Source organism: Melanerpes formicivorus, unplaced genomic scaffold (genome assembly GCF_026170545.1).
Source record: "Melanerpes formicivorus ecotype bairdi unplaced genomic scaffold, bMelFor1.0.p_v2 SCAF_179, whole genome shotgun sequence".
NCBI classification, from domain to species: domain Eukaryota; kingdom Metazoa; phylum Chordata; class Aves; order Piciformes; family Picidae; genus Melanerpes; species Melanerpes formicivorus.
In genome coordinates, this window is record NW_027142531.1 from 530700 (window position 1) to 551197 (window position 20498).

The 20498-nt window shown below is 65.4% G+C and overlaps 2 protein-coding genes across 3 annotated transcripts in view; both read right to left on the bottom strand.

The window, feature by feature from the left end:
• Nucleotides 1-733: 733 nt before the first annotated feature.
• ONECUT2 (one cut homeobox 2) lies at nt 734-16197 on the bottom strand. Of its 2 annotated transcripts, XM_068169341.1 has the most exons (3): nt 16046-16197; nt 15087-15991; nt 734-1417 (listed from the first exon to the last, which is right to left on the bottom strand). In XM_068169341.1, the coding sequence occupies exons 1-3, from the start codon at nt 16195-16197 to the stop codon at nt 1131-1133; spliced, it is 1344 nt and encodes a 447-aa protein (XP_068025442.1). In that variant the 3' UTR covers nt 734-1130. The 2 variants fall into 2 exon arrangements, with proteins under 2 accessions (XP_068025442.1, XP_068025441.1); XM_068169340.1 differs by having other exon boundaries at nt 15087-16197.
• Nucleotides 16198-19517: 3320 nt separating this feature from the next.
• Nucleotides 19518-20498, bottom strand: part of ST8SIA3 (ST8 alpha-N-acetyl-neuraminide alpha-2,8-sialyltransferase 3) — a 5766-nt gene continuing 4785 nt past the window's right edge. The window contains exon 4 of the mRNA XM_068169351.1: nt 19518-19640. Coding sequence (XP_068025452.1) covers nt 19518-19640 — 123 coding nt within the window. The remainder of the gene's footprint in view (nt 19641-20498) is intronic.

Consider the following 20498-nt stretch of genomic DNA (forward strand, 5'->3'; position numbering starts at 1 on the left):
GTTTCTTTGGTTTCGATCAAGAGGTACATAAAAAAAAAAGTCTCAAGGGTCTCCAGAGGACCACCCCGGGAGGGAGCCCTCGGCGGGGGCCGGACACGGCGAGTGGTGTCCAGGCGGAGAGAGGAGGGCCCGGAGGTCGTGGGGGTCCCCCGCGGCCACGCAGCCGCCCCTCCGGCGGTGACGGGGAGGGGAGGGCAGGTTCGAGACATCTTTGGCTTGCAGGAATCCTGGCTCTTTGGTGTGCTGTGTTCCCACCAGCCTGGGCAGCTGGCGGGCTTCAAGGGACTGGGGGGGTGCGCTGGGGCTGGGGGCACGCTGAGGTCGTGTGGGCACACCTGCACCCGGCGGTGGCATCCGGCGGGCTTGGCCTTGGGCTTTCTCCGGCTTGACTACACCCCAAAAATGAACAAAAACGCTCAAAAGGTTTGGGGAAGGAGGATGTGGAGGAGAGACCTGACTCCCGGTAACCAAACGAGAGGTATCAGGAGGAAATCAAGAGCCTTCCGCGGGTTGCCTTGGCTCCTCCCGGGGGTGCCCCTGCGGTCGGTGCCAAGGCGGAGCCGGTGCCAAGCTGCAGGCTGTGCCTGTGCGCTCGGAGCCGCTGGGGCCGCTGCGTTGTGCTTCATGCTTTGAACTCCAGGCACTGAGTGCCTCTGACCCGGCGCCCAGCCGCTCGCTGCCGAAACTCAGCTGCAGAGAAGGAAACGAAAAACCTGAACTTTCCCCTCGGGGTGGGGTCGGGGTTGGGGTTTTGCCGAACAAAACCGCGCCTGAGTTTGCGAAAACAGCTTCTGGGCTTCTTCGGGGGCAGACCTTGTGCTGCGCCGCGGCCGTGCCAGCCTCGGTGCAGGGCGGCGTGGCCGGCACCGGCGCCCTGCCGGAGGGGGACGCTGGGCACAGGCAGGCTGCCCGGGCTCGGCGTGGCACCTCAGGGGCTCTTTGGGGCTCAGGAAGGGCCCCTCCGTGTCAGACCTGTCCTGAGCGTGGGATCGTGGAGGAGAAGCCGTGGGAAGGTGTCCGGCGGAGCCGGGCTGGGGGGGGGTTGGATTCCAGGAGGGTTTGTGCTTTAGGTCACCGGCGAAGGGCTCCGCCGCCGCTGTGCCGCTCTGGCCGCCGCCGTGCCCTGCCCCTCACGCCTTGGTGCAGGTGCTGGGGGCCGAGGAGGAGCCCCCCGAGCTGAGGTCGTCCTGCCACTTCTCCAGGCTGCGGCGCCGGGCGTTCATGAAGAAGTTGCTGACGGTGGTGAGCTCCAGCCCCAGCTGCTGGGAGATGGTGATCTGCATCTCCTTGGAGGGCCTCTTGTTCTCCTTGAAGATGGCGAAGAGCGTGCGGCGCTGCAGGTCGGTGAACACCAGGCGGGACTTCTTCTGCGAGCCGCTGCGCTCCTTGCTGGGCTCCTGCTCCTTGCGCTTGCAGGCTGCGGAGGGGCGGCCACAGGGAGACCACGGTTAGCGGGGGGGGGGGGGGGGCTGTGCCCACCGCCTGCTCCTTAGCCCCCACCCTCCGGCAGGACCCGCAGCGACACGGCCGCCCCGAGCCAGCAGCGCCCCAGCGCGCTCCCGGAGGGTCCCGGGGGGTGCCGCCGGTGCTCGCTCCCACGCCCCAAAGATGCAGAGAAGCACTAAATGGTTCGGGCTGGAAGGGACCTTCGAGAGCCTCCATCTCCAACCCCCTGCTCTTCTGCACCCAGAGTCTCACCCCCAGCCCTTCTGCACCCATTTCCCCCACCCCCAGGCAGGAGGAATGCTCCTAGCACCCACACCAGCAGATCCTCTCCCCGGAGATGTTCAGAGGATGGAGAGGTGCTGGTGGTGTGGGCACAGAGGGATGGGCAAAAGCCCTCCCAGCTTTGCCCTGCCTGACCCAGGCCAGGCTGCTCTGCTGCCCTCATTCCTCTTCTCCAGCACCAGCTTCTCAAGTTCTTCTCCACCACAACTCTATCAACCTCCCCAGCAGCCAGGCCTGAGCTGAGCATGGCACCACCAGGAGCCTGAGCGGCTCAGGCTGGGGCAGGGGCTAACATTTCACCAGAGTTCTGGAGGCCTTGGCTGGAGTGGCTCTTTCTGAGCCCTCTCCTGCGCCCATTCTCAGCTGCTAAATGCCAGCAGCTGCAGCAGAGCTGCCTCTGGGAGCAAGGTCTGGATGTGCTCCTGTGTCACCTGCCCTGGGTGATCCTGCTTTGGATGATCTCCAGAGGCCCCTTCCAACCCCTGGGAAGGTCAGGGTGGGACCACCCTGGATACCCCAGGGCTGCAGCTGGGACTCCAAGGAGCAGGCAGGCAGCAGGGATCCTCCTGCATGAGCTCCTCACAGTGTGCCAGCAGCTGGGCTCAGGGCTCCAAAGGCATCATCCCTCGGGAAGAGCCTGGGTTCTCTGCACCTCGAGCACACTGCACAGCTGACAGCTCCCTGCCTGCCCGAGGTGCAGAGGCAGCCTTGGGGCCCTTGTGTGGAAGCTCTGCGGCGGCGCCCGGGGCCGCGGCCAGCGCCCGTGCCGCAGTTCTGCTGGGTTCCGGGCCAGCAGCAGAGCCTCCTGCTCCTAACATCACTAATTTATGTCCAGAGATGGCCTCTTCCAGTTATTGGGAGCCTGTCATCAATAATGCAGGGGCCTCTGCTCTGCAATGCATTCAGTAAATACCTTCCTGCAGCCCTGCAGTTTGCTCTGGCGAAGGCAGCGCACAGGCAGAGGCTGCTCCTTGGCGCGGCAGAGCAGGAGGGTGGGTGGGGGGCAGCCAGAGCTCTCTTCCAGGAAAGCTGCAGTGGAGGGCAGGGAAGTGGCCATCATGAGCCCCAGAGCAACCTGACTGAGGGCTGCAGCTGGGACTGCACTGGAGAAGGAAATGGACAGCTGGCAAGAAGAGAGACACACAAGTGGGCAAGGAGAGGGAGGCACAATTGGGCAGGGAGAGAGGCACAGCTGGGCAAGGAGAGAGGCACACAAGTGGGCAAGGAGAGAGGCACAACTGGGCAAGGAGAGAGGCACACAAGTGGGCAGGGAGAGAGGCACACAAGTGGGCAAGGAGAGAGGCACAACTGGGCAAGGAGAGAGACACACAACTGGACAGGGAGAGAGGAACAACTGGGCAAGGAGAGAGGCACACAACTGGACAGGGAGAGAGGCACAGCTGGGCAAGGAGAGAGGCACACAAGTGGGCAAGGAGAGAGGCACAACTGGGCAAGGAGAGAGGCACACAACTGGACAGGGAGAGAGGCACAGCTGGGCAAGGAGAGAGGCACACAAGTGGGCAAGGAGAGAGGCACAACTGGACAGGGAGAGAGGCACAGCTGGGCAAGGAGAGAGGCACACAAGTGGGCAAGGAGAGAGGCACACAACTGGACAGGGGGAGAGGCACACAAGTGGGCAAGGAGAGAGACACACAACTGGACAGGGAGAGAGGCACAGGTGGGCAAGGAGAGAGGCACACAAGTGGGCAAGGAGAGAGGCACACAACTGGGCAAGGAGAGAGGCACAGCTGGGCAAGGAGAGAGGCACACAAGTGGGCAAGGAGAGAGACACACAAGTGGGCAAGGAGAGAGGCACACAACTGGGCAAGGAGAGAGGCACAAGTGGGCAAGGAGAGAGGCACACAAGTGGGCAGGGAGAGAGGCACAGCTGGGCAAGGAGAGAGGCACACAAGTGGGCAAGGAGACAGGCACACAACTGGACAGGGAGAGAGGCACACAAGTGGGCAAGGAGAGGGAGGCACAATTGGGCAGGGAGAGAGGCACAGCTGGGCAAGGAGAGAGGCACACAAGTGGGCAAGGAGAGGGAGGCACAATTGGGCAGGGAGAGAGGCACAGCTGGGCAAGGAGACAGGCACAACTGGGCAAGGAGAGAGGCACACAAGTGGGCGAGGAGAGAGGCACAACTGGGCAAGGAGAGAGGCACACAGCTGGGCAAGGAGAGAGGCACAACTGGGCAAGGAGAGAGGCACACAACTGGGCAAGGAGACAGGCACAACTGGGCAAGGAGAGAGGCACACAAGTGGGCAAGGAGAGGGAGGCACAATTGGGCAGGGAGAGAGGCACAACTGGGCAAGGAGAGAGGCACACAACTGGGCAAGGAGACAGGCACAACTGGGCAAGGAGAGAGGCACACAACTGGACAGGGAGAGAGGCACAGCTGGGCAAGGAGAGAGGCACACAAGTGGGCAAGGAGAGAGACACACAAGTGGGCAAGGAGAGAGGCACACAACTGGACAGGGAGAGAGGCACAGCTGGGCAAGGAGACAGGCACAACTGGGCAAGGAGAGAGGCACAGCTGGGCAAGGAGAGAGGCACAGCTGGGCAAGGAGACTGATCTGATCCTCTCAGCCTGACAGGGTGCTGGGCTGGCTCATTGCAGGCTGCCACCACCCAGAAGTGATGATCCTTGGGGTCCCTTCCGAGCTGGCATTCTGTGATTGCCTTTGCACAGCAGCAAGTCAGAAAGAGCTCAGGGACAGGCCCAGCACTGCCCCCCTCCAAGTGGAACCCACTGCTGTGAAGGGTGCTGGGAGCAGTGGGATGGGCCCAGGGAAGGACAGGTTGGCTTCAGCTCCTGCACCCAGAGCCAAGGGGATGTTTAAAACTGTTGCTTCCACGGAGGGTGAAAGATTGCTCAGAAGGAAAAGCAAAGCCCCAGGGTGAGTGCAGGAGGGGGGGGACAGGAGCCAAGGGGCAGCAGCCCAGTCCCTCAGCACTTCCCCTGCTAACGAGGCTCCTCTCCGGGCACGTCACAGCTGCTCAGCTGCTCGGCTGCTCAGCTCTGCATATGCAAAGCACTCCATCGATTTTTGATCAGCAGCTTTGCAAGCCTCAGGTTAAGCCAGTGCTGAAATATTTGGCTCCTGGAGGCAGGGGGAGCAGAGGCAGGGGGAGCAGAGGCAGGGGGAGCAGAGGCAGGGGGTGCAGAGGCAGGCAGCGGGGCCCTGCTGGATGACAGAAGAGAAAAGGGCAATGTGCCCTCCTCTGCCCACACCTAACAGCTTCCACCACAGCTCCCGTGGGCAGGGAGCCACATGGCGCTGCGCTGGAGAGCCCTCAGCCCAGCCTGCCCGGGAGAGCTGGGGCCCGGCGTGCGCCCTCCAGTGGTGGAGTTTGCTTCTAGCGCTGCGCCTGGGCTCTGGGTTCTGTGAGGGCTTCACTCGCCTTCAGCTGCAGCCCAGCCCCTGCACATTTCTGCTGGCGGCTCATCTGCCTCCTGATCTGCACCAGCAGCACCTCTGCCATCTCCTTCCCCATCAGAACCCAGCCAGGCCCCGAGCTGCAGAGCCCGGAGTCACCTAGCAGCATCCTGGGGCTTTGCCAACCAAGCCTGGAGACCACCAAGAGTAGAGACAGGCCCCGAGGGACCTGCAGACCCCTCCCATCCCCTTCCCAGTCTTGACACCAGGTTCCTTTGGAGGCTGGGAGCATTCATGAACGTCTCCTGTGGTTTTCTGTGCTGGGAAGGACACACAGAGCCAGCAGCTCCTCATGCACACAGAACCCCGGCATGGACCTGATGCCAATGCAGCTCCCTGCTCAGGCATCTGCTGCTTTCCAGCCCACTGGGTGAGCAGAGGCCCTGCAGCACTCCCTAGCAGCCTGCTGCTTCTCAGGGCCACACTCCCTGGCCCATTCCTGCTGCACAAAGCCTCCCTTTGTCTTGCCCCCCCTCCAGATTTGGTTCCCTGCAGCGACTCAAGCTCTCAGCTAATCACCAGCTCTCCTGGCAAAGGGGAGTTTGGGCCAAAGCAGCAGAGGGCAGGAGGAGCCAGGCAGGGCACAGGCTCCTCTCCATCACCCGTGGGTACTGAGCACAGACTCACAGACTCATAGACATCATTTTGGTTGGCAGAGACCTTTAAGATCTCCAAGTCCAACCCTTAACTGCCAGGGCACCACCAAACCTCAGCTCCCCAGCTTTGAGACCCCTCCAGGGCACCACCAAACCTCAGCTCCCCAGCTTTGAGACCCCTCCAGGGCACCACCAAACCTCAGCTCCCCAGCTTTGAGACCCCTCCAGGGCACCACCAAACCTCAGCTCCCCAGCTTTGAGACCCCTCCAGGGCACCACCAAACCTCAGCTCCCCAGCTTTGAGACCCCTCCAGGGCACCACCAAACCTCAGCTCCCCAGCTTTGAGACCCCTCCAGGGCTGGGGACACCACCACTGCCCCGGGCAGCCTGGGCCAGCCCTTGACAGCCCTTCTGGGGAAGAGGCTGTTCCTCGTTTCCAGCTCCCCTGGTGCAACCTGAGGCTGCTTCTTTTTGTCCTGCTGCTTGTCCTTAGGAGTAGAGACCAATCCCACCTGGCTCCAGCCTCCTTTCAGGGAGTTGTAGAGATCCAAAAGCTCTCCCCTCAGCCTCCTCTTCTCCAAGCTGAACGCCTGCCTCATCTGCTCCTCCCCAGCCCTGCTCCCCAGCCCCTTCCCCTGCTTCCTTGCCCTTCTCCGGACCCCGCGGTGCCAGCAGGGCGTGGAACAGAGCCCACCAAAGCCACTTAGGTGTCCGATGGACCTCCAGACCAACCCTCAATTCGATTTGGGAGGCAATCCGACCGTGCCGGGGAGGCCCGGGGTAAGGAAGCGGCCGTGGGAAGGGTTGCCCAAGGCCGAGGCAGCCGCGGGGCTCGGCGGCGCCGCTGCCAGCTCCTCCGGAGGAGGCTTGGCCAATCCATTTGATTACCTCTCGGAATTAAGTATGCGCGAATGGCAGCCCCCCGGATCGATACAAATTAGGTTAAGTACTCCGCTGTGTACAGGATCGTTATGTAACGAGGGGAGATGCAAATCATCGCCTCCTCGCCTGCCCGGCCCTGCCCTGCCCTGCCAGCTGCGGGCCCCTGCGTGCCAGGCACTGGGCAAGCACGGGGCAGGAGCCGGCCGCCAGCTGTGCCAGGGCAGGGGCAGCTTGGGCATCAGGAACGATCCCCACCCTGCAAGGCTCCTCGGGCACCGGGGCAGGCTGCCCGGGGACCCTGCCTGGAGGGGTTTAGAAGCTCCATGGGTGTGGTGCCCAGGGATGTGGTGCCCAGGGATGTGGTGCCCAGGGACGTGGTGCCCAGGGATGTGGTGCCCAGGGATGTGGTGCCCAGGGATGTGGTGCCCAGGGACGTGGTGTCCAGGGACGTGGTTTAGGTGGTTTAGTGGCCGCCTAGCAGTGTGTGTGTGTGCGTGTGTGTGTGTGTGTGTGCGTGTGTGTGTGTGTGAGCTCCAGGCTGGGCTTACTGATCTCACAGGTCCCTTGCAGCCTCAGCAGTTGGAGGGTTCTGTGGCTGCCAAGGACCGTGTCCCCCCAGAGCAGACCTCCTGTTACTAGAGGAGACCCCAGCCCAACCCCTCCGGACCAGCAAGACCTTCCCTGCACCGCGATCCCACGCAGGGATTCCCACAGTGCTCCCAGGGGCAGGCACAGGGCCTGGCTGGGTGCTGCCAGGAGCAGGCTTCCCTGCCGGGGCTCAGCCTGGCTCTGCCCCTTTGAATCCTGGCACGGAGGGCCCAGCTTTGCCGGGCCCAGCTCCTCGAGGAGAGAAGCTGAAGGGGCCTGGGGCCTCGGCTCTGCCTCATTTCTCCCTGGCAGGCAGCAGGTCTCAGGCCGTTCGTGTCCCACCTCCTGTAAAGCTGCTGGGTGGCTGGGCTGGGGCTGTAAATTGCGGGGGGCAGGGGCTGTGTGTCCCCCCGCGCCGTGCTGCTCCCCCCTCTGCGTGCAGGCTCGCTGACAGGGGCCTCTAAGTACCTCTGTGATATACTCCCATCATTAATACCCAGCAATAAATAATGGATGGGCGAGGGCCAATTTATTGCACTCCGGGGCGAGAGGCAGCGGCAGCCTGCGCAGCTGCAGCCTCCCCCTGCTCGCCGAGCTCCAGCCGCCCGCCCAAGCCAGCCCTGCCCCGCAGCCCCCCAGGGCCTCTCCTGTGGCCGAGGCACCCAGCCCCCAGCCTCCCCTTCCCCTCCCCCGGCAGCTGCCGAAGGAGCAGAGCCCGTTTCTGGCAGGCTGCTCTCCCGGGGGTGTTGGGGAACGCTCGGGTCCGGGGGAGGCTGCTGGGGTCACCACCCAGCTCCTGTTGCAGCCTTGTTGCAGGGCAGGCCCTTGGGAGACCTTCCTGCCCACCAAGGGCTGTCACCAGCCCCCACGCAGTGGTGGGGCTGCAGAGACAGACAGACAGACAGACACCCCCCCCTGCACAGCTGCACCAGCCTCCTCCAGGTGCCAAAGCAGGCTCCTGCTGGTCCGGCTGCCAGCAGCTGCATTCCCAGCTTCGATGGGCAGTGCCTGCAGCCCCCACCCTGGCACCCCCAGCAGCAGCAGTGAGGTTCCCAGGCACAGCCAGCGCCTGCAGGCTGCATGTGGCAGCCCTTCACCACGGGATTCATTTGCCTCTCCTTCTGGAGCCTCTCCCTTTCGAATCCCCAAACAGTTTCCACTTCTCTGCTCCCAGGACTTAAATTCCCCTGGGCAGAGCTGGCACCAAACCCTGCCCTCAGCCAGTGCTGTGGCAGCGGCTGCAGTGATGCCCCAGCAGAAGCCCCCAGTGCCAGCCCTGCAGGCAGCTGTAAGGCTGAGGGGGCAGAGCAGGCCCTGCCCAGGAGCCTGGCAGCTCTGAGTGGGCTGCAATCCGAACTGCCTGCCCTTGCTTTCTGCCCCTGGCACCCAGCAGCTTCCCCACAGCCATGGCACTACCGCCCCTGCCGCCAGGCTGCAGCTCCCTCCCAGCACCTCACACTTCAGAGCGCCGAGCGCGGTCCCCAGGGCCCTCCTGCGAGGAGCTGCTGAGTCCTTGCTGTGTGCCTCCGGAGCCAGCTGCTGCCAGGAATTCTGCCTCCCGGGAGAAGGCAGGAAATGGCCATTTCCTGGGGAGGGCTGCTGCTGACAGGGAGCCCTGAGGAGGGCAGGAGCCAAACTCTGCTGACTTTCATCTGGGTAAGTCAGGCCTGGGCTGCCCTCCTGGCTCCTCCAGCTCTGCTGGCACCGCAGCTGGACACCAGGGCAGGGCTGGGGGCGAGGCAGCTGCTTGCCATGCCATCAGCTTTCCATGCCCCTCCTGCCAGGGGCTCAGGGATGCCCAATGCCAGCACCAGGGCCAGTGGGGGAAGCTGAGGCAGAGGAAGTGCCATGGAAACAGGAGGAAGAATGTTTTCCCTGTGAGGGTGGCAGAGGCCTGGAGCAGGCTGCCCAGGGGGGCTGTGGAGTCTCCCTCTCTGGAGATACTCAAGAGCTGCCTGGCTGTGTTCCTGTGTGATCTGCTCTAGGTGCTCCTGCTCTGGCAGGGCGCTTGGACTGGAGGAGCTTCGGAGGTCACTTCCAGCCCCTAACGTTCTGTGGCTCTGTGTAACTTCAGCCGGGTCCTGTCCTGTCCTTGCCCCCAGCACCAGCACGGCGGCTCGCAGGCGAGGGTCCCAGCACCATGGAGGGACAACTCGGCAGCAGAGGCGCCAGGAGGACAGAGGAGCAGCAGCTCCAGGAGGGGACACCTGAGCCGGGGGAGCCTCTTCCCCGCGCCGGGGGCTGCCGGGGGGCGCAGCCGGAGGAAGAGCAGCGGCGTCCTCGCCTGGCACAGCACCGAGCACGAGAGGCAGGCAGGGGAAGGAAAAGGGAGGAGGTGCACGGGCAGCAATCCGAGGAAGACTTAAGACTTCCCCCTGCTCTTCCTCCCCCCTGCCAAAGCCGGGCCGGCCCCCCTTCCCCCCCTGCTGCCCATTAGGGCGAGCTGAGAGCTGCTGGAAAATCAGCACTCCTCATAAATATGTTCCCTGCTTACTGAGAGATATTTTGGTCTGGCAGACAATTTGTGTCCTGGGCAGCTGCCAGCCTCTCTCGCTTGCCTGCTCATTCCTTTGTGCAGAGGTTGCCAGTGCCTTCAGTCCCCCCCCCCCCCCCGCCTCCTTGTTTGAGGGGAGTGCCTTGGGTTTATAGCTGAGCCCCCCCAGACAAGCCCCAAACGCTGCCTTCTCCTTTCTGCTTGCGCTGCTGCTGCCATCAGCCAGCTGGCTGCTGTCACTGAGCCTCTCCGAGACCAGGCTGCTCTGCCTGACTTCTGCCTGCACAGAGACACAGAGAGAGGACACCAAAGCGCCCAGGGCTCCATAAATCAGAGAGCCTCTCCCGCGGGATTGATGGGGCTGGATCCAGAACCTCGTGCCTCGGCAGAAGAGAGGCATCATCCATAAAATGCTCCCTCTGCATATTCCTCTCCAGAAAGTATGAGGAGGCTCTCTCTGGAGACAAGACAGGAGCCTTAAACACAAACAGATTGCTGCCAGGAGCAAGGGAGGCAATTTTTCCTTGCCGTGTCTAGCGGGGACGAGATGAGAAGCAAAGGATTTAAGAGACAAAAAGGGAGATTAAGGCCAACCAGGAGGGGTTTGGTTGGGTGGTACCTGCAAAGCCTGCCAGAGAAATGCCCAGCACTGGAGGGGCCTGAAGGATGGGGCAGGCTGGCGGCACAGGAGATGTCTCTCAGCCCTCTGCTTCCCCTCTTGGCTTTACTCTCCAGGCCCTGCTCCGCTCGGAAGGTAGCCGAGGGGGAGCTCCTCTGAGGCGAGGAGTCTGCCGCTCCCCCCCGGGCTGCCGGCAGGGAGTCTGTCACCTCGCAGAGGTGGCTAACCGGCAGGGATGACAAAGCCACCTGCAGCTGCTGGCTGGCAGGGAGGTCCAGGCCAAGGTTCTGTGAATAATCCAAGGGGGGAGGCAGAAGGGTGGGCAAGAGGGGGAGGGGGGCACCTGCTGCGTTCAAACAGCCCCAAAACGAGCGAGGGAAGACACAGCATCGGCTCCTGGGAGAGAAGCCTTGTGGCAGGGGTGTGCTCCTCACCACGAACGGACCCCGGCGGCTGGGGAGTTCGAGTTTGGGACATTTCAGGGTGACAGCCGAGAGCTGCTAGGGAGAAAGGAGATGCTGAGAACAATCTGATTAGAAAGCAGAGGAGAGGCTGGGAAAGCTGCGGCTGAGCAGCTCCCGTTGATTGACTAATTGCTCCTTAACAGGAGGAGAGGGGAGGAAAAGCTGGCGACCTACAGAAGCGCTCAGAGTGCTCTTTATCAACCCATCAAGGAACGGAGACAAACCTTTGCTTCCCCAACAGGGCATTCAGATGGCTGCGGGGCTGAGAGGGAAGGAGAAGACAGGGCAGGAGCTTCTCTCCGCGGGCGGCTGCCCGAGCAGCAGCATCTCTCCGGCGGCAGCACGGTGTGCCACGTGGAATGTGCAGCCGCGGATCTATAGCTGAGGAGAGCGCTAATATCTCAAGCTGCTAAGCACCTCTCAGAGGATCTCTCTCTGCCTGTATATTTAGTTTCGCGCTAAGGAGTCGGTTTTATATATAGACACCACACTGGATGCCGCTGTTATTATCCCTTCATTTTTAGCCGCAGCTGCAGACACCGAGCGGCCTCAAAAAGGCCGCAGAAAAGCAGCATTAGGAAGGGCACGGCCAGGCAGAGGACAGACGGACGGACAGCTACAATGGAAGGCTGAGGAGCGAGGTGGAGTCCGTTGCCTCTTGGTGGGCTGCGGTGCCACCAACCTCTGCCCCTCCCTGTGCCCCCACTGCGGTCCATCAGCCCCCGCCGGCATCAGGCTCTCGCCCCTCTGCTGCTCACCTCTGCCCCCCTTTGCCGTGTCCTCTCTGCCCTCCTGGTGCCCTCCTTCCCTCTTCTGCTCGCCTTCCTCCCCCCCTATCCCCTCCACCGCCATCATCTCCCCTCCATCGCCTTCATCTCCCCTCCATCGCCTTCATCTCCTCTCCACCACCCTCATCTCCCCTCCACCGCCCTCATCTCCCCTCCACCGCCTTCATCTCCCCTCCATCGCCTTCATCTCCTCTCCACCACCCTCATCTCCTCTCCACCACCCTCATCTCCCCTCCACCACCCTCATCTCCCCTCCACCGCCCTCATCTCCCCTCCATCGCCTTCATCTCCCCTCCACCGCACTCATCTCCCCTCCACCGCCCTCATCTCCCCTCCATCGCCCTCATCTCCCCTCGGCGCTGCCGGCGCCTCTGTCCCTGGTGCTGACGGGGTCGCCGCCGCCGCCGCTCCCGGGGCCCTTCCCGCCCTTCCCCCGGGAAGGGAAGCCCGAAGCCGGTCTGCTCCCGAGAGCGCAGAAGCTCCGCGACCCTCGCTGCATGGCGAGACCCTCAACCCAGGGCAGGCAGCGGTCACGGCGGGGAAAGAGGGGGAAACGGGGAGGGACTCCCCGGAGGTGGGGAGACGGAGACCCTCGTGGGAATAGAGACCCTCAGAGGGAGAGAGAGAGACCCTCTGGGGGAGAGAGAAGCTCCCAGGAGCTGGGGCGAGCGCAGGCCAGAGGCAGTGGGGTTGGCCCAGCCGCCCCCCCGCTCCCCCCCGAGCTGCAGGCAGGGCGAGGTCAGCGTTTTGCAGAAATGAATCATTGATGGGGTTCGGGGAGAAAAATGTTTAATCATCGATAAGGTGATCCAGCGAGCGGGAAGTGCAAACAAGCAGCGATTTGCTGACCGGCCCGGAAAAGCACCGAGAACAGCGGCGGGACCGGGATGGCCCCGCCGAGCCCCGCCGTGCTCACCGGCACCTCGGGGGGGGACACACCTGGGAGCCACTGCACACTCGGAACACACCCGGGGGACTGCAGCCGGCAGCTCTGGACCAGCCTGAGCCCAGTGGCTTAGCAGAGGGCCCGGCACGGAGCCGCCTGAAGCGCTTTGCTCCCGCCATTACCGGGCAGCAACGGGCTGGTAACGGCCCCGGGGCTCGGCGCTCTGCCGGGACCCTCTGAGCTCCTTGCCCGGATCAATCTCTTCCCATTCCTATAGAGCCTGAAGATTTTTCGCCCCGGCAGAAATTCAGGGCCTGCCCGACGGGGCCACAGATTCACCAGGGCCCCTTCCGTGGGTGGGGGGTCCGGGGAAGCTCCTGCTCAGAGCCGCCGCTGCTTTGGGGCCACCCCGAGGGGCTCCCCAGCTGCTTCTGGGGAGCAGGTGCCCGGGAGGATGCAGAGCCAGGAGCTGCCTTTCGCTCGGTGCGAGAAGCCTCCGTCCAGAAGCCTCCTCCCGGCTCCGGCCAGCTCGGGGCAGCTTCACGTCCCCTGGAAGCACAACCACCACTCTGCCCTGTCTCTGGGTCTCCACGGGGAACCCCCAGGCCCGAGTGGTGCTGGGAAGGAAAAGCACCACCAGCATTACTGGAAAGGAGGCGTCTCAGGTTCCAGATCAATGCGAGCCGGGCCCGGGCGTTTATGCTGCTGCTGCCAGCATTAATGCTCTTTTAATCTTCTCAACATTATCTGCATTGATTTCCCTCTCCAGATACACGTTTGGGTTGAGGAGGCGACATCACCACGTGCGAAAAAAAATAACCCACCCAGACCATTCCTCCTCCCCTGGAGGGATTCCAGAGCTGCCTGGATGCAGCCCGCTCTGGGTCAGCCTCTGGGCTGGGCTGGAGGATCTCCAGAGGTCCTTCCCAGCCCTCACCGCGCTGGGATTCTGTCCCTCCTGCAGACAAACCCTTTCCTCCCTCACAGACCTTCACCTGGATGAAAATCCGGGCTGCCGGATAACCAAGGAGGGTTGGGAAGGACAGGACCGGTTTGGAGTCCCCCCCAGAGCCAAACGCACTAGCAGCCCTTGCCCTAAGCCCTCCTGCTCCCGTGCCAGGCTCTGGAAGGGGCTGCAGAGCCCTCGGCGCGATCACGGTGGCCCTGCAAAGTCTCCTTCATCTTGAACAAACCCCAGGAGGAGCCCCCTGGAGCCCCCAGGCCGGCGGCTGTCAGATCCACAGCATCTCCAGGCTGTCAAACAGGGACACCCCCAGATCACGGCTCCTCGCCCTCCCGCTCTGCCACATCCCACCGCGTCCCGCACACGCCTGCCGCGGCAGAGGGAATCCCGCAGGACAAGGCGGGAGCTGGAGGGCTTGGGGGGGGATGCAGACATCCCCCTCCCCTCCAAATCGCACCCGTGCCCCTGGCTCAGGTGAAGGAGAGTCGAGAGCCCGCCGGAACCCCCCGCAAAGCTCTGCCCCATCCCTGTGCGGGATTCCCAACGCGGCAGAACCAGGCGGTACAGCCGCGGGGCTCCGGGAGGAGCCGCCGGGACCCCCCCGCTCCCCGCAGGCAGGATGCGGGGCTCGGGGCAGCCCGTTTGTGCCCGCCAGGCTCCGCAGCAGCGCAGCAGGGTCGGGAGCAGTCGCGATACGGCCGCTCCCGGGTGCCAACCGGAGCTGGGGGGCATGCCGCTGTCACGCGTGTGCCTGCCGCCTCCCAGCCCTCCCGGTCACCGGATCCCCGCAGGGGATGCGCGACCGGCCCGGTCCCATGCGGGACCGTAGGACCGAGCGCTGCTGAACGCGGAGCTGCGCGCCGAGAGCGCGCACCGTGGGAAGGGATTTCGCAGGGTCTTCCAGAGCCTGCACCCCCCCGGGCTGCCCCAGCGCTGTCCGGACCCGCCCCGGGTTCCTCCCATGCGCTGCGACGCGGACGCTGCCGGGGTGGGAGTGTCGCTGCCCCTCTCCCCGAAGCCCCCAGCTGGGTAGGGGCGCTGCTGGGGGTCGCTGCCCGCCCCGCGCTGACCCCCGCAGAACAATGGGGGCTGCGACGCCCTCCGTCCCCACCAGAGGGCGCCCGAGCGCGCTCCGCGGGACAATGCGGCCAGGCCCGGGGGTGCGCGGAGCCGTGCGGGGTGCGCGGAGCAGTGCGGGGATGCCGACTCCCCCCCGGCCACTCTACCCGGCCCCGCCTGCCCCGCAGCCCCGGTCCGCGCCCGCCGCCGGCGCTCGGTCTGTGCCGGTGCGCCCGGGAGCGGTTTGAAGGATGCTCGCCGTGAGCGCACGGAGCCCTTTCAGCACCCGGTACCGGAGAGCAGCCCCGGCCCCGCGGCCCCGCCGGCGGCGGGATGCAGGCGGCCTCGCAGCGGCCCTCCGCCAGCTTCCAGCTCCGCCGAGCCCCGCCGAGCCCCGGGAGCCGGGGGAGGAGGGGGACAGGCCGGCTCCCGGTCCTTTTCCCCAAGCCCGGCAGAAAGGGGAGGCCGCCGAGCCGGGCCCGGTAGCGGTGGGCGGGAGCCCTGCGGAGCCACGCTCGGCTCCCCGGAGTGTGTCGGTGCCCTGCCCGCCGCCCGCTGGGCACCTGCCCGCCCCTACCTGCCAGGCGTAGGGCCGACATCCTCTGGAACTCAGGCTCCTGCAGCCACTTCCACATCCTGCGGAAGGTCTCCCGGCCGGACTTGAGCTTGCTCCAGGGCTTGGGGTTCCGCAGCAAGTCCGAGAGGGTGCCCTGGGAGCGGCACAGCACCCGCTGGGCGAAGATGGCCTGGGGGATGCTGTAGCGCTTCAGCTCGGCCGTGATGCGCTGCGCCACCTCCTTGGTGTTGATCTCCTCCAGCTGCCCCGAGCCGCTCCCCGCCGGCCCGCAGCCCGACGAAGAGGAGGAGGAAGGCGGCCGGTCGCGGCCGGCGGGCAGCGGGGGCCCGTGTGGCGGCGGCGGGTGGCCCGGGGGCATCCCGTTGAGCGCGGGCAGCATGGCCGGAGGGGTGCCCAGCCCGCGGGAGAGGTGCTGCTCCCCCCGTGCCAGCATGGCCGCGTGGGCCTCGAAGTTGGGGCTCAGCATCTTGTCGTGGCCCGGCGGCCCGTAGCCGTGCAGGCCCTGCTGGGCGCCGTGCAGCGGGCCCAGCCCGTTGCCCAGCGGCGAGAGGCTCTGCCCCACGGGCGGCATCTCCTTGTAGGGGCCGTACAGGTTGTTGACAGCCGGCAGCCCGCGCTCGTCCCGCATCAGGGCGAAGCCGCCGCCGACGTTGCCCGAGAGGCGCTGGTGGTGGTGGTGGTGCGGGTGGGCGTGCGGGTGGGCGTGCGGGTGGTGGTGCGGGTGGTGGAACTTGTCGGAGACGGTGGAGATGGGCGGCAGGGGCTGGAGCGGCGTCAGGGTGGTGTAGGTGCCGCTGATGCCCACGCCGGGCGGCGAGGACTCGCAGGGCACGCTGATGGCGTGGTGCAGCGGCACGGAGAGCTCGGGCCGGTACTCGGCGGCGCCGTCCAGCAGCGAGGCCATGCTGGGCACCATGGCCGGCCGGGCGGCGGCGGCGGGGGGCAGCTCCTGGTGCGGCGGCGGCGGCGGCGGCGGCGGCGGGGGCACCCGGAGCGGCCCGGCGCCGCCGTGCCCGGCGTGGTGCGGGCTGGGGCTGCCCATCAGCTCGGGCTCATGGCCGGCCGCTCCGTGCAGGCTGCCCAGCGGCTCCATCGCCAGCTCGGGGTTCATGGCAGCGGGGCATGGACGGGCGGAGCGCCCCGCAGCTCAGTCGCTCATCGGGCGGCCGGGCGGGCGGGCGGGGAGGGGGGGGGGATGGCGGCGGCGGCCGCGCCGGGACCCGGGGGTGATGCTGCCGCCCGATGCCGCCGCTCCGCCGGGCCCGCGGGCAGCACCCGCTCAGCCGGGCCCGCGCCGGCCCCGCGCCATGTCCGCGCCTCGCCGCCGCCGCCGCCGTCTGCGGCCCGCGGGAGGGAGCTGCCCGCCCGCTCCGCCCGCCCCGGGCCGGGCCTGCGCCAATGGCGGGCGGCAACGGGCGGGGCGGCGGCGGCGGCCGAGCCTTAAAGGTGCCGCAGCCTTTTGTAACGGCGCGGGGCTGGCCGTGGCTTCTCGGCTACGCCGCCGCCCCGGGCAGCCGCCACAACCGCCCCGGGGATCCGCCGGGGCCCCGGGCGCCCCGCCAGCCCTGGTGCTTTCCGGTGCCTCAGCCTCCGTCACCCCACCCGGGCTCTTCGGTCCCCTCCACTCCCCTCCGGTGCCGCAGCCCCCTGATGCTCCTCAGACTTCTCCGTCCCCTCCGGTGGCTCAGCTTTCCGTGACCTCTCGGTGGCGCTTCTCGCGTCCCCTCCGGTCTCAGCCTCCTCGGTCCCCTTAAGCCCGGCCTCGAACGGCGCCGCGCCGAGTCCCGGAGCGGTACCGGTGCTGGTGCCAGTGCCGGTGCCACTCTGCCCGCCGCCGGGATGCAGCCTTTGCGCGGAGCTGGCGAGCCCTGGGTCCCGGTGGAGCCCTGCCCCGCATCCCCGAGGGCACAACCTGGCACCCTCACAGCGAGCTTGGGCTTGGCAGTGCCAGGTTGGTGCTTGGACTCCACGACCTGAGAGGCCTCTTCCAACCTAAAGCATTCCAGGATTCCGTGTTCCAGGATTCCAGGATTCCATGGCTCTGCCCTTGCCAAAGCCATCGGCTGAGCGACTGCAGGGCATCGATCGGCAGCTGGCAGCTACCATCCCCAGTGCCAGCCCAGCACGTCTCCAGCTTTGCTCCAAGCTGTGCCCACCTGGCGGCTGCGAAGTGCCCCCCGAGTGCCCTGTCCCTTGGGATGCCACTGCTGCTGGGGGGTGCCGCCGCCGTCCTGCCCACTGGGGGGTGCCGAGGGGAGCAGGAGCCCCGGGGACAGGAGCCCCTGGCACGGAGCCGGCAAGCATGGATCTGACTACTCCAGCAGCCCCTGTGCTGGGCACCCGTGCCAGCCAGGCAGTGCTGGACTGGTGCACACCGTGCCAGCCTGAACCAGAATGTTCCATGCTGTGCCTGACAGTGTCAGGCTGCGCCATGCAGCTGGTGCCAGCTGTGCCATGTCATACCATGCTGTGCCTGGCTGTTGGGCCGTGCTGTGCCACGCTGTGCCACGCTGTGCCAGGCCGTGCAGCCACTCCCAGCAGGGCAGTTCCCTCTGCTCTCCCCCTCCCCTCGGCTCTGATCAGTAGGGCAGAGCCTGGTGGTTGATGCCAGCCCTACCTCAGCCCTGATAACCATCTCTGTGCTTCTCAAGGTGCCACCTCCCCGTGCCCTTCCACCAAGGCACTGGGGGAAAGGGGCGGAAAGGGCATTTTTGGGGTAGCCAGAGTGCATCCTGGGCCTGGCACAGGGAAGAAGGAGGGCTGTGGGTGCTGCGGGCAGCGTGGAGCTGGGTGCTGGCCAGGACTGAGTAGGGCACCAGGGTAGGACCCAGGGCAGGGCACCAGGGGAGGGCACCAGGGGAGGCCTCCTGGCAGCAGGGCAGGGCACCAGGGTAGGACCCAGAGGGAGGGCACCAGGACACCCAGAGTCTCCTCCCAAGCAGGCTGTGTGCGGCAGCCCCCCGCTGCCCTGCAGCTTTCCGCCAGGGCTCCCCAAGGCTCCCCGAGCTCCGGGCACCCTCCAGGCTGCTCTTCACCACTCCCCAAGCCGGTTTCAAACGACACAACTCCCCCCCCCCCGCACCCAGCTCCCCCTGCCCCTGTCAGCTGTGCTGGAGAAGAAGAAAGGAAGGGAGAAGCCCAAGCGGAGCCCGGCGTGAGGTGCCTTTGTTCCGGGCAAGTTGTGCGTGAAATCTTTTTGTCCCTGCCGCAGGAAGGCAAAAGTTGCAGTTGGTCTGGGGAGCAGGGGGCTGAGGGCAGCCCGGCCGCGGCGGGCAGCAGGGGAGGGCAGCGGCTGGGCAGAGCCCACCGGAGCCGGCGGCTGCAGATGCGCCGCTGGCGTCCTCCTGCTCCCCTCTAACCTCCTTGACCTCCTTTTCTTCCTCTTCCTCTTCTTGTCCCTTTTCCTTCCCTGCCATCCTCCTTTGCCTCTTTACCGCCTTTTCTTCCTTCTCACTTTTCCTTTTCTTCCTTTTCCTTCTTCTGGTGTCCTTCCCCCCACCCCTTTTACATCCTTCCCCCCTTTTCCTTTTCTTCTTCCTTTTCTTCCTTCTCCTCCCCCTGCTGTCCTCCTCCTCTTCCTCTCTACCTTCTTTCCTTCTTTTCATTTCATTTCCTTTTCTTCTCCCTTTTCTTTCCCCTGGTGTCTTCTTCCCTTCCTCCTTTTCTTCCCCTCTCTTTCTTCTTCCTTTCCCTTCTAACCTTTCTTGTCCTTTCCTTCTTTTCCTCCCCCTGCTGTCTTCCTTCTTTCCCTCTTTCCCTCCTCTTCTCCCTTTCCCTTCTAACCTTTCTTGTCCTTTCCTTCTTTTCCTCCCCCTGCTGTCTTCCTTCTTTCCCTCTTTCCCTCCTCTTCTCCCTTTCCCTCTTCCTTTCCCTTTCTCCCTTTTCCTTCCCCTCTCCCGGGAGAGCTGAGGTCGGGAGGTGCCCCTGGAGCCAGGCACCCCAGCCCCTGCCCAGAGAGCATCCCCCGAGCCTGCTGCTTCCCCCCCCCGCCGCTCCCGGGAGCCGTTCCGAGGGATGCAGATTGATCCCGCCGGGAGCCTGAGCTCCTCCAGCGCCTTTCCCACCTCCGATGAAATACAACTTTTGGCCGCGCAGCCAAATGATCGGCTCGGCCTCCCTTGATTGCCTATTGATCGCCCGCCTCCCCTGCCCCTTCCCCCCGGCCCTCCCCGCACGCCCCCAGCCTCCTTTGGGCCCCTCGGGCTGCCCCTGCGGGCTGAACCAAGCTCCCTGCCCGGGCGCCGCAGGCAGGGGGAGCTGAGCCGCTGCGCGGCTGGGGCTGGCACAGGGCGGGCAGGCTGGAGGGGCATCTGGCAGGGCTGGACCTGTCCCTTCCACCTTCCCTAACAAAGGGAAGAGGAGGGACTGATGACTTGTGGGAAGAGGAGGAACGGATGATTTGTTTCCCTGGCGGGAGGCTGTTGGCAGGACTCAGGAGATCGGTTTGACCTTTGCTGTTTCAAACTGGCACCTGAGGATGGCATTTGGCAGCGGGGTGCCACACGGGGTAGTGTCTGCCTCTGCTGTGGGTGCCAGAGGGACGGCAAAATCCTCCTGGTACTCAACCCAGTGTGTGGGTACCCAGTTTATGGGTACTCAAGCCATTGATGCCAGCAGCAACACAGCTGTGCCCATCAGGGCAGCTCCAGCCTGGCACCGAACTGCTCTGATGGGCACAGGGCTGGGCACAGCACAAGGTGAGCTCTGCCCTTCTGCCCCGTGGGCATTTTCTGCTTTGGCATCCACCAGGGGCTCCCTGAGGGGCGAGGAAGGGTGCCCTGGGCATCCTTTGGCAGCCCCACGATGCCCTCCCCGCGTGGCTGGCAGCCGGGGGGGCCGCTGGCTGCTTCCAGCCCGGTGAGCTTCGGCTGCCCAGCGGGAGGCAAACCTTCCCTGCCCGCATGGCTTGCCCCTGCCCCAGCCTTCCCCTGCTCTGGGGGAGGGAGGCAGGCAGGGAGGGAGAGAGAGAGGGAGGCCTCTTTGTTCTCCCTCCTTCTGCTGCTGCCCGCAGCCAGGCCCTGCAGGTGCCCTCGAAGCCCCTCAAGTGGGCGGCAGGGGGGTGCCAGGGGTGCTGGGCATCCGAGTTTGCTCTCCCCTTGCTGTTTCCCTCCAGCACCCCACAGCCGGGCAGCAGAAGGCCCCTGGCCCTGCAAATCGTCCCAGCAGAGATGAGCCCAAAGGGTTCAGCCCCTGCCCCCGCGGCCCTCACACCCTGTGCAGGAGGTGGCACGGCTGGCAGAGGCTTGCCCGGGGGTGGCCACACAGCCTTTGCACCCCGCTCTGAAGCAGGTACTGCTCTGAAATCGCTGTGCCAGCTCCTTCCTGCTTGGCACAGGGGGCCAGCCCCCCCCCCCCCCCCCCCGGCATCTTCCCAGCGGTGGCAGCACAGCTGGGCACTGCTCCAGGGGGGCT

Excerpts from the sequence above, each read along its gene's own strand:
- ONECUT2 (XM_068169340.1), bottom strand. The coding sequence starts at position 16,197 with ATGAACCCCGAGCTGGCGATGGAGCCGCTGGGCAGCCTGCACGGAGCG. Across the intron at positions 1,418-15,086 it reads GTCGGCCCTACGCCTGGCAG|CCTGCAAGCGCAAGGAGCAG; the intron begins GTAGGGGCGGGC and ends GCCCCTCCGCAG.